This window comes from Pseudonaja textilis, chromosome 1, assembly GCF_049901715.1.
Source record: "Pseudonaja textilis isolate UNSWEBS1 chromosome 1, rPseTex1.2, whole genome shotgun sequence".
Taxonomy (NCBI): domain Eukaryota; kingdom Metazoa; phylum Chordata; class Lepidosauria; order Squamata; family Elapidae; genus Pseudonaja; species Pseudonaja textilis.
In genome coordinates, this window is record NC_141990.1 from 212,173,323 (window position 1) to 212,189,763 (window position 16,441).

The following is a 16,441-nucleotide window of genomic DNA, read 5'->3' on the forward strand; positions in this document are numbered from 1 at the left end:
GGAGCTCCAACCACTTAAAGACCCATGAGATTGCTCAACCTCTGCAACCAGGAGTACTGAGATTGTGATCTCTCACTTAATGACCACCTCACCCAATGACTGAGGTTCCATCTCAGCTGTGATTGTAAGTCAAGGACTACCTGCTTGTAACAAGCAGAGTGCAATTATTCAGAAAATATCTGATAACATGCTTTTTCTACATACGTTTATGTAACCAGTCATGAAAGTGTTTCAAAATAATGTAAAACATAATGTAATAATGTAAAATGAATGGTTTATTTGATATATTTATAAGAAATTTAGCCTTACTTTTTACGAAAAGCAATGCCAAATTATCAGCAGTACTTATCATTCAGAGCATTATTTAAACAGAAAGTAATCCAAACTTGCAAGTAAAATTGAAAACAGTGTTATCAGGAATATAATTTCTATATTAAAGTTTTAGGGAAAGTTTCAATTTGATTAAAATTTAGAAACTAGTCACGGTAGTAAGGAACCACTCTCTTCCATTCCTTACTCATTCATTCTTTACTTTTGCCAGCTAAAAAGCAAAGTATTACCCGAGAACAAATATTCACTGCTAGCAATGAGGAAGCATTTACTAAAAAAGCAAAAAACAAAAAACACAAGAGCAAAGCCAAGAGCCCAAGGAGGGAAAAACTTTCTGAAGCAAATCCATGAATATATACCATACATGAAAAGAGAAGAAGAAGAAATCAGGAAATCATATCCGAGCTGCGGCAAAGGACAGGCATCCAAACTTACCTCAAAATATGTACCACATTCAGCTACTATATATTCTGATTTTGGTTTGTTTTGACAGTATACCACGTACATGTGTAATCGCCTCTCCTGTAAAAAATCAAATACACAGCTCTCTTAGAATTAGCTGATGTTACAACTTTCACAGCTATTGGGCAGAGCTGAAAAATGAATTTAATCATGCACTTGCACATTTTTTTTTTCTGTCTGCTAATTTAATTAAAAAAAAAATGATAGGAGAGCCATAAAATCTGCGGTGGTATTCTACCTGTTCGGCCTGGTTCTGGTGTACTGGTAGTGCCAAAGATCAGAACCGGTCCGCTTCAAGTCTCTCCGATGCTTGGCAGTTGGGCCCACCTGCCCGCCCTTGCTCCTAGGTCCTTTTTAACCTCTCAGCTGAATGGCGTGACAGAGCGGTTTGCTGAGAGGCGCAGTAGCTTAGTTTTTACTGTTTTAACACATGCACAAAGCGTGCATTTGGCACACATGTGCACAATCATGTGAGTCGCGTGAGTCACGCCATCCCACCCCTGCAGCCACACCCATAGAACCAGTGGTGGGAACTATTTTCTGAAAATACCAGAAGTGATGAAACAGGGCTAGTTTTCGGCCTGCAAAGCCTGCAGAAGCCTTCCTCAAGCCTTTGGGAGGCCGAAAAAGGCCTCAAACTGGCTGAAAATCCGCTGTGAGGCATAGTGCAGGTAAGGGGGTGCCCAGGTGGATGGGTGGGTTATGTATGCATGCGTAGGGGTCATGGGGGGGACACACATTTTCTGGGTGCTGGCACACGAGTGCAAGCATGCACGCGTGCACACAATTTTTGGCACAGGAGCCCAAAAAGGTTAGTCACCACTGATGTAGATAATAAGCTGGGGAAAGCATTCAGATGGGGCCACTAACCAAAGCCACCTTTTTTTACAGAGTTTCAATCTGAATCTATTCCTTCTCACTCTCCCTCTCTCCCCCACCCCTCTCTCTCACACACCAGAGGTTGGATTGGATCTCTTGGGGGGGGGGGAAATCGAACCACTGAAGAATGATATACATCACTCCAATCCCATGGGGTAAGAATAGAACAAAACCATGATTGATGGCACTGAAAGTCACTGTGAGATTAAGAAGGACCGAGAGAGTTGGATTCTCTTTGTCTTTGTTTCTCCAAATGTGACCCTGCAGTTCTTGGTTCGAACTCTGATTGCTATCAATTCAGATAACCTTTTGCAGGACAGATTCTGGAGTGTACAAGTTGAAGGTGTGTGTTCAGTTTTTATACATCTATATATCACTGGATATTTTTTTCCTTGTAGACCTGTATCCTGAACACAATGACAAGACTATGTATAGCTAGGAAGAAAAACCTAAACATTATGTGTAATCATTTTAGTTTAGGTAAGTTAAATGTCCAGCAAAGACTCCTTTTTTACTATTTTGTTTAAATGGTAAGAAAATGCTAAGCAAAGCATAGCATTCTTGTATTACGACTGAAATTAAAACATGCTTATATCTAGAAAATAAAAACGTATGAAATAGTGTATTTTTATAACTCATGGAAAATCAGAATATCATGACCTCGAGTATGTAATTCTTATCTGATATCTTTTAAAAATGATGCCGTAAACTGAGCAAATATAAAATGCATTTAATTTCTAAGAAAAGTCTAACTTGTAACTCACATGTTTGATGAACAGCTGTGCTAAACGGTCATGTTCCTGAAGGCATTTTTCCAGTTCAGCAAGAAAAAAACTGCAATATAAAATAGGCAAACTATGCTCAAAATCTCTTTTCTCTCTTTTCCATTATGCCCCATTAGCACATTGTATAGTTCTATAATTAGAAAATAAACTTGATGTTACACTAGTTATCTCTGAAAACTTAATCTGTTATTTTGCTAATGTTCAGATAATTTTTCTAATATCATTCATGTGAGTATATAATAAATGGCTATCTGGATCCACCCCAAATCTCCCTCCCAATAATAATATTCTTGTTACGTTTATCTTTGACTCAATTTGGGCAGTAAATGCTATGGGGGGAATCTAAATAAATATATAGAAATTATAACTTGACTTTCATTACGATCTTGCTATTAACAAGTAGAATGTTAATTGTTCCTATGTGGAAGAAGCATTTATAAGACAAGTTTCCTTTACAAAGTAAAACAGTTAAATAAGAGAAGAAACGTAGCAAAATGTTTTGGTAAAATATTTCTTATTACTGGTAAAAGGCCATTTAATATATATTAATAAATTTAATTAATACATAAATTGTTGGTTTATCAACTAAGATAAAAATCTGGTTGCTATTAAAATTGGTTTTTATTCTGTAGCTCAATGTGTTTGGACTGAATCAGACCTTCCTAGTAATGCTACACATCAAGTAAAAAATTCAAATATATATACCCTCTACTCAAGAAGGCCTAAATCAGTCCTAGCTACTTTTGGTTACGGAATAAAGATCAATTTAGGTAATGAATTTCTCTCCTTATTTTTCATGATATTGGTTCTTGTTTGGATGATATTCTTACTGAGTACCGGCAATCTTCAGGTTACAGGTACTTGTTCAGCAAGCACTGAAAGTTATGACAGTGCTGAACAAGTGAAATGTACACTCTGAAGTGCCTTCCTGTCACCCCACTAGCCCTATGTAGTGCCAATTCACAGCCCCCGCTGACCAACCCCTACTCTGCAGTGGCCAGGCACAGCCCCCACCCATCCACCCATACTCTAGCATGGCCCATCGGAGCACCAATAGATCTGGTGAATGTTTCCAAACACCCAACCTGTCGGAGCACCCTCCTACATTCCTGGTCTGGATCCTGTCACTTCTTGCTTAATGACCTGCTTAGTTTTGAGGTTATAACAGCAATTGGGATTGCCAAAATTGTTGTGGCAAAGCAATGTGATCATGTGATGTCATGCTTTATGACCACACTGTTAATGATGGGAATTACGGTCCCAACCCAAGGATCACCTGTACTGTATATCCCTAGAGAAGAGGTGTCAAATTCACGTCATCACATGACATATCACTTTTCCCCCTTTCGCTAAACCAGGCATGGGCGTGGCCAGAGCGTGACGTATCCAGCCCATGGGCCATGAGTTTGACAGCCCTGCCCTAGAGCAACCCCTTTCAAATATACACAGCTTGTTTCTTTTTTATTTTTGTTTAACTTTTATTACATATTATGCTTACTAAATGATTAAAAATATGGTAAAATAACTATAGCAAAGCCGTGTTCTTTCAAGACAATGATAACTACACATAATTCTAGCCAAAGGATCCAACAGAAAGAGGGGCTCTGGTTTACAAACTCCTCTCCCTTAAATCCTGATTTTATTCTCTGTCTTTCCGGATAGCACCCTCCTATAAATTGTAGCCTCATCTGAATGTTGAATTTCCTTGCAAATATCACTCTACTCACATTTCAGACAGTTGTCATGCCAACAATTAATTCCAACTGGCAGTCCTTAATGTCTTAAAATAAATATTGTTTAAAAATGCAAAATCCTATTGATCCTTACATGACACAGTTTTAAATAACAGAAAGGGCCAGGATTATAATTCCAGCGACAAAAGAACAGTAAATACCACACAATAGCAACCCTTGTTTTTTTTAAAAAATAAGTCATAATCTTCTTCAGCTAATGCCAACAGCTAAAGAAGAACTGGGGCAGTTCTGGAACAATGTTTTCCCTGTATGTTAGTTACAGTAAATCAGATAAGAATCACAAATAGATGAGCTAATTCTGTAGTACTATAAAACTACATTGACAGAATACATAAAGTCAATCTTTAGAAAAATGTACAAAAGTTATCATTAAAAATAAAAAAAAATCACTAAATATTTAAAATATACAAACTAGATGGAGAGAACGAAGATCAGTGCAATGGCAGGTTGGAATACGGCTACTAATAATGTTCTATGAAAGCCGTATTAACCAAATCCATGATGGGTAGTAGATTTCAGTATCAATGGATTTATCTGGTTTTGATCATGACATATGGAAAACTGCCATGACTTTAGTCTGTCTGTAATGTCACACTAAAAACCATGAATTAGCAAGTGAAGGGAAGAAAAATACATATTTCATTTGTCTGTGAAATTAAGGGAAGGGAGGAATGTAACAGATCTAAATTCAGGTAGCCTAATCTTGAGAAATTGAGTTGAAGAATACACACAATAAAGTGGAATACTTCCTTGTGATAATTAAATAATGAAATTATAAAAAAACATGTATCATCTAGGTTGCTATGGATGCATCTGCAAGCAGGAGCATATAGATCTGTGATTGTCTGATGAATGAAGATCCTGGAGGACCTACGGGTGAATTTGGAGGGAATCTGTGCACCATTCTACATGAATGCAACTCAAGGCAAAAAATGAATGCAACCCAAGGCAAATGCAACCAAAGGCTATGAGGTGATAGAACAGATGGATGGGAATGACCAAGGAATGAATGCCAATGATAACTTTTTGGTCAGCATATGCTTAAAATCACTCTCTGTGTTTCAAATACATGCCTGAAGCATAAGTCTAATTATACATATGTGCAGATGGGAAAAAATGGAGCAAAAGGCACAAGTGATTTAACAGTTTACCACAAAATTGTGAAAATGAATGAAGGATACAAAGGTAGTAAGATGTTCTGAATGTAGGACAAGCCATTATTTAGTAACATCAAAAATGAATTGTGGAGAGAAAAGTTTGAAAGAAACCAAATAAAAGCAGAATGACCATTGGGATATGCATTTATGTCTCATGCCAAAACATATACACGTTCTATCAGAAAGCACAGAAAATGTGGATATATAGAATGTCTACAGAAAGCACTTAGAATACAGCCAGGAGTGGATCTATAGCTGGATATTTGGGTTGTATGCAAATGAGAGAAGAAAGGGAAAAGCAATGACTCTGGTCAAAGTACACACACACACACACACACAATATTGTACAATTGAACATTAGTTGTTTATAGTAGAGTGTAGACTTACTCTTTGTGCCAATCATAGATCTGGTGAATGTTTCCAAACACAATCTTGTCTTTTCCTTTCATATCTTCAGGAACACCTTTTTCTTCTATTCTTTTCATAAATCCCTTGATAAAGGAAAAAAAAAAAGAATGATTGAGCAATGGGAGACTGGAATATGACCAGTAATAATGTTCATTTTTCAAGCAAACAAAATCAACTACTCATTGTAATAGCAGATCTTTACATGCAAGATATCAAGGCTCTGTTCGTTCCTTTATTAATATTTTAGAGATATGTCAAGTTTAGACGAGCCTTAAGGACTTGTTGACAACTTGTTTAGATGAGTCTAGCTTTTAAGAATATTTAGAATGGCTTGCAAAAAGTCAGTATTAATTAGATTGTGATTTAAAAATTTCCAATATTAACCTTTTACTGAATACAATATTAACCTTTATATCTAAACTAATTTATTTTGACTTACCTCCACCACAGTTCCTAAGTCCTTGACATAGTCTTTCTCTGTTTGTATCAGTTCATTTAGAACAAACCTAGAATTCAAAAGAGGTGTATATAGGTTTCACAAGGCCTCTACTCTAAGCACTGACCAAAATCAATCTTAAAGTAGTGTGACTAATTAGTCAATAATGCAATTCCCATTAAGCAAGAAATTCTGAACAGTGCTGAATTTGAAAATGAGAAGATGAGCTGAGAAGAAAAAAAGGCCAGGTCATAGAAGCTGGCTGAAAGCAAACTCCTCTTCTACTGACTTTCTTATTATGTATAAATAAAAAATATATGAAGAACTAGGTTTAGATTGCTCCCATTGTGTTCAGCAGAAGTGATTGCTTTTGAATGTCTTATGTCTTCAGCACGCTTTTAATTGAACCAAGGCAAGGCCAATGGGTAAAAGGAACATGCTGGCTAATGTCTACACTTTTTTTGTCCTACAGTACTTGATTCTGATATTATCACTCTTACAAATGTATACATTTTAGACTCCACTCAATTTTATACAAATAGTTTTTTTTTCCTAGCAGAATAAAATGTGCTCTCCTCTCCACTTATGGATATATCAAATCCATGATGAGAGCCAGTTTGGTATAATAGTTAAGGTGCTAGCTTAGAAACCAGGAGACCATGAATTCTAGTGCCACCTCAGTCATTTAAGCTGGCTGGATGACTTTTGGCCAGTCTCTCTCAGCCCAACCTACCTTGCATGATGATTGCTGCTGTGGGGAAAACAGCAGTAGGAAGGAGTATTAGGAATGTTTACTGCCTCAAGTTACTTACAAAATAACAAAGACAGGATAAAAATCTAAGAATAAACAAATTTCTCTCATTAATATGGGTTGGCGCTGGAGAGGGAGTTTCTTTCCACACAAATTTCTAAGCTACTAGTGGTAGATGGCATCAGATATAGAGTTGGAAAACAGATCAATAACAAATTAACTTACATCCTGCCTCTCATTGCTTTGGCCTTTTGTTCCTCTTCAAGGTTTCTTGAAGGAGGGGTTGAAGGTGTCACAATTTCATTCAAACATCCAGTACTATCCTTTAAGCTTCCTCGGTAGGAGCCCCCTTCCAATGTCTTAAGAAACGAAGGAGGGGAAAAAGACAAAAGATTAAACTAGAAATTATAACTACTAACTAGACAATACATTACCTTATTATTTTTTCCTGATATTCTAGATTTATTATAATTAATCATGAATAAAATATTTCAGTATTTGTTTAATGCTATAGGAAAACGGTTTTTAGCATAACAGGAGTGTTGTCTGAATAGCAATTCTTCTAATTAAACAGATAATCCATTTTTCCTCCCAGGATCAGATGCCTATCTATAAGCAGAGATTAAACGACTGTTTCCCAGTTCACAAAAATTACAGAAAATTGGATTAACAGGTCAAAATGTTGAGCAGAAATCTAGATACACGAAAAAGGAAGAAAGTAGAAGGCTGATATAAAACCATAGGCACAAAGTTAATTTTGAAAGGAATCAAATTAAAACAAATTGGTATATTATAGCCAGCCTCAATATTGAGTTTCTGTCACTTTTCTTTCAGCTAGCTGAGTTATTTGTAATGTTTAATTATTAAAAAGCATCATGTAATACTGTTTAGTTTTAAACACAGTCTTTGGAGCTCTTTTATTCTGTTCAAGAAAGGTTGTTACTAAACATTCTTAGCTAAGATTTTTGTTCCTGTTCACGTTCCTCATTGCATTATACAGACTTCATCTATACATAAAGTGGAGTTCTTTAACGGAAGGTGAAACATTAAAATGAATATATAGCTTCATAAACAATGCCAAATATCTTTGAACCAGTTTCCAGAACTAACTCTATAAAGGCAAAAAAGATGTGACTACCATACATGAAACAATAAGCATCAACGATAGCAAACATTTAAAACAACTAACATGCTTGAGAACATTTTCATGACAGCACTTCAGTGCATTTTATATCGGGTCACACTGACATTTTTTCACTTCAAAAAGGTTGTGGTGACAAGAAAGCTGCAAACACATGCCTGGAGGCTTATCAAATAACGCACACAGTATGTAAGTCAGCATTGATCCATTTTACAAAGATGTTAACTCAGTTTATAACTAAAAGGACTATAGAACACGTTTGGTTGGATATTCAAATGTGCAGAACAACGAAGATGAGAAAAGCAGGGTCGGATAGCAAAGAGACTAGTTGACTTTCCATGTAGCTAGGCTATAGCGTTCTCCAGTCAATCTCAGGTGTCTACACTTACCAGCTTGCTTTTGACCAATTTTTCTATTGCACTGACAAGATCCGCAGCAGTTGGCACATCAGAGCTGGTCTGTCGAGAAGCTAGCAAAGAGGAAGACTGCAAGACACCAGTTTGCAAAGGAACAGGAGGTTAGCAGGAATGAGACGAGGAAAGCGGTTAGCAGTTTGAGGTCATACATTAGGTTTAAAGCAGGGGAAACATGGAGGAAGCATGAAGAGCTTATGGGGGAAGGGAAAGACCATGACATATACAAGGCACAGAACTCAGCAACAGACTGGCGTTCTCCCCTCAAAAGAAACCCCAGTTCTGAAGCCACGATTAGAATTTATGCCCATGATGGTTCGAGGTTTTTTTTTCTACAAAACGCAACATAAAAATGCCCTAGAGAACAGGTTTCTTCTTGCTTACATAATTCAAGATGTCAATAGTGTTCTTCTAAACCAACAGATGCTACTTATGTAAAGTATTTGGGGATGTGGGCAAGAAGGAGGCTTTGCTTCTTTTCAGCCTATATAGTACACGTATTTCTCTTCTTACTGTGTTCATTTTTATACTTAAGTAGCAGAAGGAAAGAGTTGAATCAAGCTAATTGTATTTCTAGTCTGGTATGTATTTTATCTGCAAAAATCTTTCTGTACTATGCACGATTACTGAATGCTGCTAGATATTCAATATATAATTTAAGATTAAAAACAAAAAAAGGACTTAAGACAGTTACTTCTTTCCACTGACATCTTTGAAAACATGAGTGAGGAAGAGTGATAAGAATGTCAGCTGCTTCCATCTTTATTCCACTAAACCTATCGAACAAGAATCTACAAAAAAAAAGCAAAATAGCTTCAGTTCATGCTACAGTTTTTGTGGGCAACACTTCACAGAACATTAGATATATCCAGAATTGCTTCCCACTCATTTTCTACCTTGAGAGAGTAACGTTTGAAGCAGTTACTCTCCAATTCATATATTCTGTTTACTTGTCTGCTACTTTTCAAGTAGTAACATACATGGTTTCTGAATGTGTAAATCAGGGGTGTAAAACTCAAGGCCCAGGGGGCGGATTCAGCCCACAGGATGCTTAGATCTGGCCCAGAGGGCTGCCCTGGAAATAGCGAAGGACCGGTCCACGATGCCTCTGCCAGCAAAAATGGAGCTTAGGAGGGCCATGAGCAGCAGGTTGCAGGAGGCCACTGCAGCTGAAAATGGAGCTCAGGAACCCATTTTCACTGGCAGAGAGCTTGGGCCACCACAGGCACCCTAACACGAGTGACGTCGAGCTGGCCACGCCCACCACAGCCACACCCATTCCCAGCACAGTTGATCGTTGGAACAGCTGGTCATTGGGAGGAAAAAAAAGAAATACCTTAAGGAGTGACTGGGTGGGGGAGAATGCAGTCAGCAATGTCAGACATGTGCACGATGTCGTGCATGCACGATAAGGACTGACTGGGTGGGGAAGGGTGGGTGGAGAGGGGTGGGGCCAGCCAGGGGAACGATTTGCTGGTTCTCCGAACTGTGCAGAATTTTAACAATTGGTTCTATAGAACCGGTCCGAACCGGTAGAATACCACTTCTGCAAATACTACACTAAGCCATAAACCATGGTATGCAAACTGCAGTGGCTGAATGAACGCAACCAATTACTTTATGACTTTATATGTTGCATGAACTCAGACATATAATCCTTCCAAGTCAAGAAAAATCCAGAACATTGACTGTTCTTCTGTCTTCTGATCAGAAAGACAGTAAATACTGCTCTATTGGCTTTCTCTCCCTGAAGTTATGCAACATGTCTAGATTATAAATGAAGTGCTCCAATCTTTAGCAATCCATGAAAATACAAATTCCAAACATTAAAGTTTTTGTGGTATTCGATACCACAGAAGTATTTTTATTTGCTTGCAATCAAAAGAGCTGTAGGAAGCTGAAAACTATATCGGGAAGTTGTAATCCAAGAGCAAGAGGCATTCTCTGTAGAACATTCTAACAAAATGAGCTTCTCTAACAGTTTATTGCTCCAAATAAAGGCATGGTTATTAATTATTACCTCCTCCCAATAAGAAGCAGATTATGGGGAGAAAGGATAAGAAATCAGCCTTCAGGAGAAAAAATTACATAGTCCTTCCGCTGTTTCTCACAAATCTATGGTAAATTCTGAATCAATAACTTACTTTTTGATTTGTTAGAAAAGTTGTTGCGGAATTATTATCTTACTTCTCACAATGCAGGATGACTCATGAATTACTAGATAAAGAATAACTAAAAAGGTTTCATATGAAAAATAGATCATTTTGACATATTTATTAAAAAAATGCTCAAGGGAAGAATAAGACAGACTTCTGCCAGTTGACAATCAATTCTAGATAACTGAAGCAAAAGAAAATTAATGACTAGAAGATACGAGTAATATACAAAAGGAGAATGGTGGAATACACGTAGCTTCAAACAAGTTGGGAGATGATGAGAGCTGTTGTTCAAGACCACTCGAGTATTAACTGCTATAAAATAATTGTTATCAGATACTTTTCTTTGGATCCAAAGAAGTTCACTAAAGTTTAAGAATTCCCCCTGACAAGGTCAATAAGAGAAAATACGCTTCCATAAAGCAATCCTTTCCTTGTGTTTTGTTGTTGTTGTTGTTGTAGCAGGGAAACATTTGGATATGACTTTAAAAATTACTCTATTTATGGAAGAAGATGGTAATAAAATAATGCCCAAAGTGAACTCAACGTTTTCCCTATAATGGAATTCAGAAGAGTTTACTGTATTCAGAATGTTCTTGGTTGGTGACTGAACTTTAATAAACTATGAAGAGATCTGACTGCTAAGAAGTCCAAAAGTCCAAACAAAATAAATGAAAAGCATCATTTAATACCCATAAAAAGTATGAATGTAAAAAAATCCCTCAAACTACAAATTTAGACAGGATAAATTATAAGACTTAGCAGGAAATGGACATCAATACACAAATATACTTTATCACTAAGATTTTGAAAGTAGATGGTTCGGTTCCATTTTTTTTTCTAGGAAAACATCAACAAATAAAACAAAACCACATATAGCAAACTTGATGCTTTAGATCCTAATGGAATTCCCCCCACCTTTTCTTTTTAATGAAGTTATGCCAAGGAGAAATGTAGGTTAGAGCCTTACCATCTCATCTTGTGTAGGATCATTATCAAAAATCTTCATTGGAGGAGGAAGTGGTGTATGAGATTCTTCATCTGGTTCATCTTCACCCCAACCTTTCTTGCTCTTCTGAAAGCAAGAGAATCGTGTTTACAAAGATGTGAACAAGATAAAGGAAAAAAAAAGTGGTCTAAAAAATAGGACCAAGGATGGGGGAAAAAAGAAAAGAAAACCTCACAGAAAAATGAAATCAGTTTTATGTTTCATTATATTAAAATCAATTTGAATTCAGTATACAAAAAACAAATAAATGAATGAATTCTTGCTTCTCCCTGACGAAGGCAACTCCCCCTACAGTCTTCTTGAGGATTTGGAGAATACCGTGGGACATAGTGATGGATAACAGGAAACAACAACAAGCCCGCACTGTTCTACCACCGTCCTCCTATAACAGGGCCGTCAAACTCGCAGCCCGCGGGCCAGGTGTGTCACATGCTGGTCACGCCCAGTTTAGCAAAGGGGAAGGAGGAAAAGTTGCAATATGTCACGTGAGGGTGCCATGATGATGTGAGTTTGAGATCCCTGTTCTATAAGAATCTTCTATTTGCAAAAGGGTAAGTCTCAAGTCACCCCATCACATGGAGCCAAAATGTATTATAATAAGACAATAGTGTATGGGAGAATGAATTTTCACACATTTACTTCCATTGCATAAGAGCTACTCATTGCTTCACTCGAGTAATATTCACAGCAATAAAAGGGCAATTGACCGAGTTCCTGTCATCCATTTCCAATCTCAGCGTTGAACTGGGTTTCCCCCTCCCTCATGCTCAGTGAAATGCTTAAGGCAGGAAGAAAACACACCACTTCGAAAATCACTACCCATACAGTGTTCCTGCCACGCTTGTAAAACGGGGCCAACGTCACATGAGGATGGGACTATGGCTGTTCAAGACTGCTTTGAAGGTGTTGGGGAAACAGTAGCTGCAGGGAAGCTGCTGCTTCTCCTTTATAGCAAGGCTCCATACTTTCTGGAGAGAAGAAAAAGAACACTGCAGAGGTCACTGGTAGAAAAAGCAATCTTGTGAAACACCTTCCGGAAAATTATTGTTCCTACTTCAGCTTAAGAAAGAGCGGAAAAGAGAACGTTGGTTACTGGGGAGGTCCTGTGCTTTCCAGTCATGTAAAGCAGAAATGGGAATGGAGCCACGGTAGCGCAGTGGTTAGAGTTCAGTACTGCAGGCTACTTCTGCTAACTGCCTGCAATTTGGCAGATTGAATCTCACCAGGCTCAAGGCTGACTCAGCCTTCCATCCTTCTAAAGGGGGGTGGGGTAAAATGAGGACCAAAATTATTGGGGGCAATAGGCTGACTCTATAAACTGCTTAGAGAGGGCTGTAAAAGCACCATAAAGTGGTATATAAGTCTAAGTGCTATTGCTATTGTAGACTCCAAAGTAGGCGTGGAGTGGGAATGGTCCTGCAGCAATCCAACTGGAGCTTTTCGGGTCACTAAAATCCTTGAAACTCCTCCTCTACCCAAACCAGAATGTTCACATAGACATTTCTTTTGTTTTCCATATGAAAAAAACCCACTTCCCTATTGAACCACTTGCTTCAGATTCTTGAGACAAAGACTGTGCCTGGTAAACCTGGCACTGGGGTAAAAAGGGTGTGTGAATGAAGTCTAGATTAGACTGTCAATCACGTTTATTAATCAGCTATTGAAAAGCAGAATAGCAGAAATGAAAATATTAGGCTCAAGTTAGTATTCTTTAAAAAGAAAAAGGCTAAGTGTACTTGTACCTCATCGGCGCTATCTCCCTGAGGTGTGGTTTCATCTCCAGGCTTGGGAGATCCTAGGTCAAAGCTCTTCCTTCCTTCACGTACTTTCTTCTGTTTTTTGATGTTGCTGTCAGCCTTCCCGCTGTTCAGTCGACGTACAGGGCTCGTCAACCATTTTTTCAGGGTGTTGGTTGAACGCTTTGGACCAGGGGAGCTCTGGATGGAATTGAGGGACGTGTGGGGCTGTAAATTAGCCACAGAATCAGATTTTGCTCCGTTTTCATTGGAGGAGGTGGAATAGGCATCTGCCAGAACAAGAAAATAAAGGTGCTAAGCAACAGTCATCTTAGGCTTGATAATCGCTCTGAAAATAGTGCCTGCAAATTGTTGACAAGGGTTAAAATTAGAAGGGTACATGCTACACCAGTTCTGAATTCAATGTACTCACTTCGTTTTCCGATTTTATAGATGACTCCCCACCCTCTCATGCTTTTCTGTTTTCTACTTGAAAAACAGCCTAAATTTTTATTGTCTGACATACTTGATGTTAAGGTTCCAAGTAATGCATCCCCAACAATGAGAACTCCAAGGCAGGCATATTCCTCAAAGAACATTTTATTGGGACATATCAAATTGGCACAAAGTTGGTGGAAAACCAGCTCTACATTCCTGCCGGTTTTACACCCAATTAAAAGTAAAACTTTACCACTTCCCCCCCAGAATCACCAGTCACATGGTCCAATCATAATATAGTCCAGTTGTCGGGTGTCTTCAGTCTCCACTTTTTGAATACCTGTACGAATATCTTTGACTCCCAGGGGAAATAATTTTATTCTGTCTACAATATGCCAGTTATCTCTATACTGCCCTCCTTGCCCCTTAGCTCCAGGCTGTATCAGCCCTGAAGCAATGCGAAAAGAAACCTCCTTTGAGGAAAGCTACAAAAAAGAAGATGGCCAGAGGTAGGCCATCTTCAAGGTTGACACCGATACATTCAGAAACCAAGTTTTGTTTGTGTAGAAAAAGAAAAGTTCTGATAGGAACGTTACAAAGCAAACTAGCTTTTCTTTCTTTCGGCCAGAAAAGTACTTACACTGTGAACTTAAGAAGTCTCCACAGTTCCCCTGTTGAAAACTGTGGAGACTTCTTAAGTTCACAGTGTAAGTACTTTTCTGGCCGAAAGAAAGAAAAGCTAGTTTGCTTGTAACGTTCCTATCAGAACTTTGTTTTTTCTGCACAAACAGAAGTCACCTAGGGATGATACATCTATAAGAGTAACTGATTCTAGCTACTGTATTTTCCTACCACTGTTATTTTCATCCCGTTTAGGCACACAGATCAGCATTAAAACTGGCAAAAGATAAACAACTGCTGAAAAGTGTTCCACTGTGTTATCTTCTGTTTGATAAACCTCTAACTTTTTCCACTTACAAAATTCACATGACTTAGAAGGGGAAGAAACAGAAAAATCCAAACTATTATCAGACCACAATTCTAAATTTGCTTAGTTTTCAATCCGAAGGCAATTTAATCTCCTTCGTTCTTTTTTCTCTTCCAATTTTACAAAACAGGACCCATCCCTGAAAGAAGTGTTATACTTTGGAAAAGTTTCAGCTACAGTATCCTTTGCCATGCTACTTTGAACAGCCGGTTAAAACTAGCAGTTACTGAATTAGCTTATGAAACACCAAAATAAATGCCAGTGATCTGAATGCCTGGCAAGCTGCTGAATTGGCACCTCTGTACAATAGAACTTTGTTCATCAGGATAGGAGGCCTGCTGTAAATCAAGCTAGACTTGCAACTTGGAGAATAGTTTTTATTTGTCTCAATCTCCAGTTCTAGCGAGAAACAGCTACAATACTATCAGTAGAGTTTCATGGTTTTATACTCTTGAATAAAACTATTGGCTACTTCAGTTCCACAGCAAACTATGCATTTAGCTACATATTATTGGACCATGTAATTATCAAATTATCAAATTACATTGGACCATGTAATTATCAAATTATTAACTGGGTCTTCCACAAATATGACTGAAAGACAAGTTCTTTACAACTACTTATTTTTACTTTATGAGGTTTTTAAGGAACAAAAGGATTCTTTTTTTAAAGTTGAATTTACAGATATTTTCTCATATCGATTTCCTTTTAGCACATAAAACATGTGAGGTGTACTTTGGAAAGGCTTACATGTCTATCATAACCTTCAACACAGCAAAAAAAGAAATATGAGGAAAAGTGGAGAGGGCTGTGGTTTCAGTGACAGCAATTCATTTTATATCTATATGATTTTTACAGATATTATATGTAAAACTCTTGGAACTGGCTGAGTTGAACAATGACATTCTATGTAACGTTCTGAAAAACTGAAGTGGGAGTAAAGAACTTGCCTCACTTAGTAGCTACATACAATATATTTGATGAACAGTATTAGCTGATTTGCACTGTATTTTATTCTATTTTCACTTCCTTCACATGAAGGTTCAAGAGGAGGTTATTCTGAAACTACTTTCAAAAATGTTAAAAAGCCCAAAGACTCAATCCATTTCTGCTTTTGCAGCCACAAATAAATATGAATTTAAATGACATTCCTATGCTTTAAAAATACTGGTTGGAACTTAAATAGCAGCATCGTTATATCCCAGTGCTCACCAAATTTCCATTTGAGCAGACTTCCTCTCAAACAGGCATATCAAAAGCACATTTCACTGAGTAAAAACAACTATTTGTGATGTTGGGAAATTCAGCAGGGTCTTCAAAATAAAGAAATCCAAAGTCTACATTAGGATGCAGATAGTATCTGACCTTTTAACAGTCATTTAGTGACTATTAAAAGTTACCATGACAATGAAAAAAAAGTGACTTATGACCAATCCTCCCATTTAAACCATTATTGCAATATTTCCAGTGTCATTTGATTGACATTCAGGCACTTAGCAACTGGTATGTATTTATGACAGTTGCAGCATGGAGGATCATGTGATCACCATTTGTGACCTTACCAGCCAACTAACCAAGTCAATGGGAGAAGGCAGTTT

At 37.7% G+C, this 16,441-nt stretch overlaps 1 protein-coding gene across 8 annotated transcripts in view; it reads right to left on the bottom strand.

Moving 5' to 3' along the window:
* Positions 1-16,441, bottom strand: part of LOC113441172 (kalirin-like) — a 76,793-nt gene that overhangs the window by 12,087 nt on the left and 48,265 nt on the right. For 2 of the 8 annotated variants that reach the window (XM_087920399.1, XM_026708021.2), the window contains 8 exons: positions 13,424-13,707; positions 11,643-11,744; positions 8,493-8,588; positions 7,188-7,321; positions 6,215-6,281; positions 5,755-5,858; positions 2,436-2,505; positions 766-852 (listed from right to left, as the gene is read on the bottom strand). In XM_087920399.1, the coding sequence (XP_087776525.1) occupies positions 766-852; positions 2,436-2,505; positions 5,755-5,858; positions 6,215-6,281; positions 7,188-7,321; positions 8,493-8,588; positions 11,643-11,744; positions 13,424-13,707 (944 nt within the window). Of the gene's footprint in view, positions 1-765; positions 853-2,435; positions 2,506-5,754; positions 5,859-6,214; positions 6,282-7,187; positions 7,322-8,492; positions 8,589-11,642; positions 11,748-13,423; positions 13,708-16,441 lie in introns of all 8 variants that reach the window. The other 6 variants (XM_087920398.1, XM_087920402.1, XM_087920401.1 and 3 more) reach the window with 3 other exon arrangements.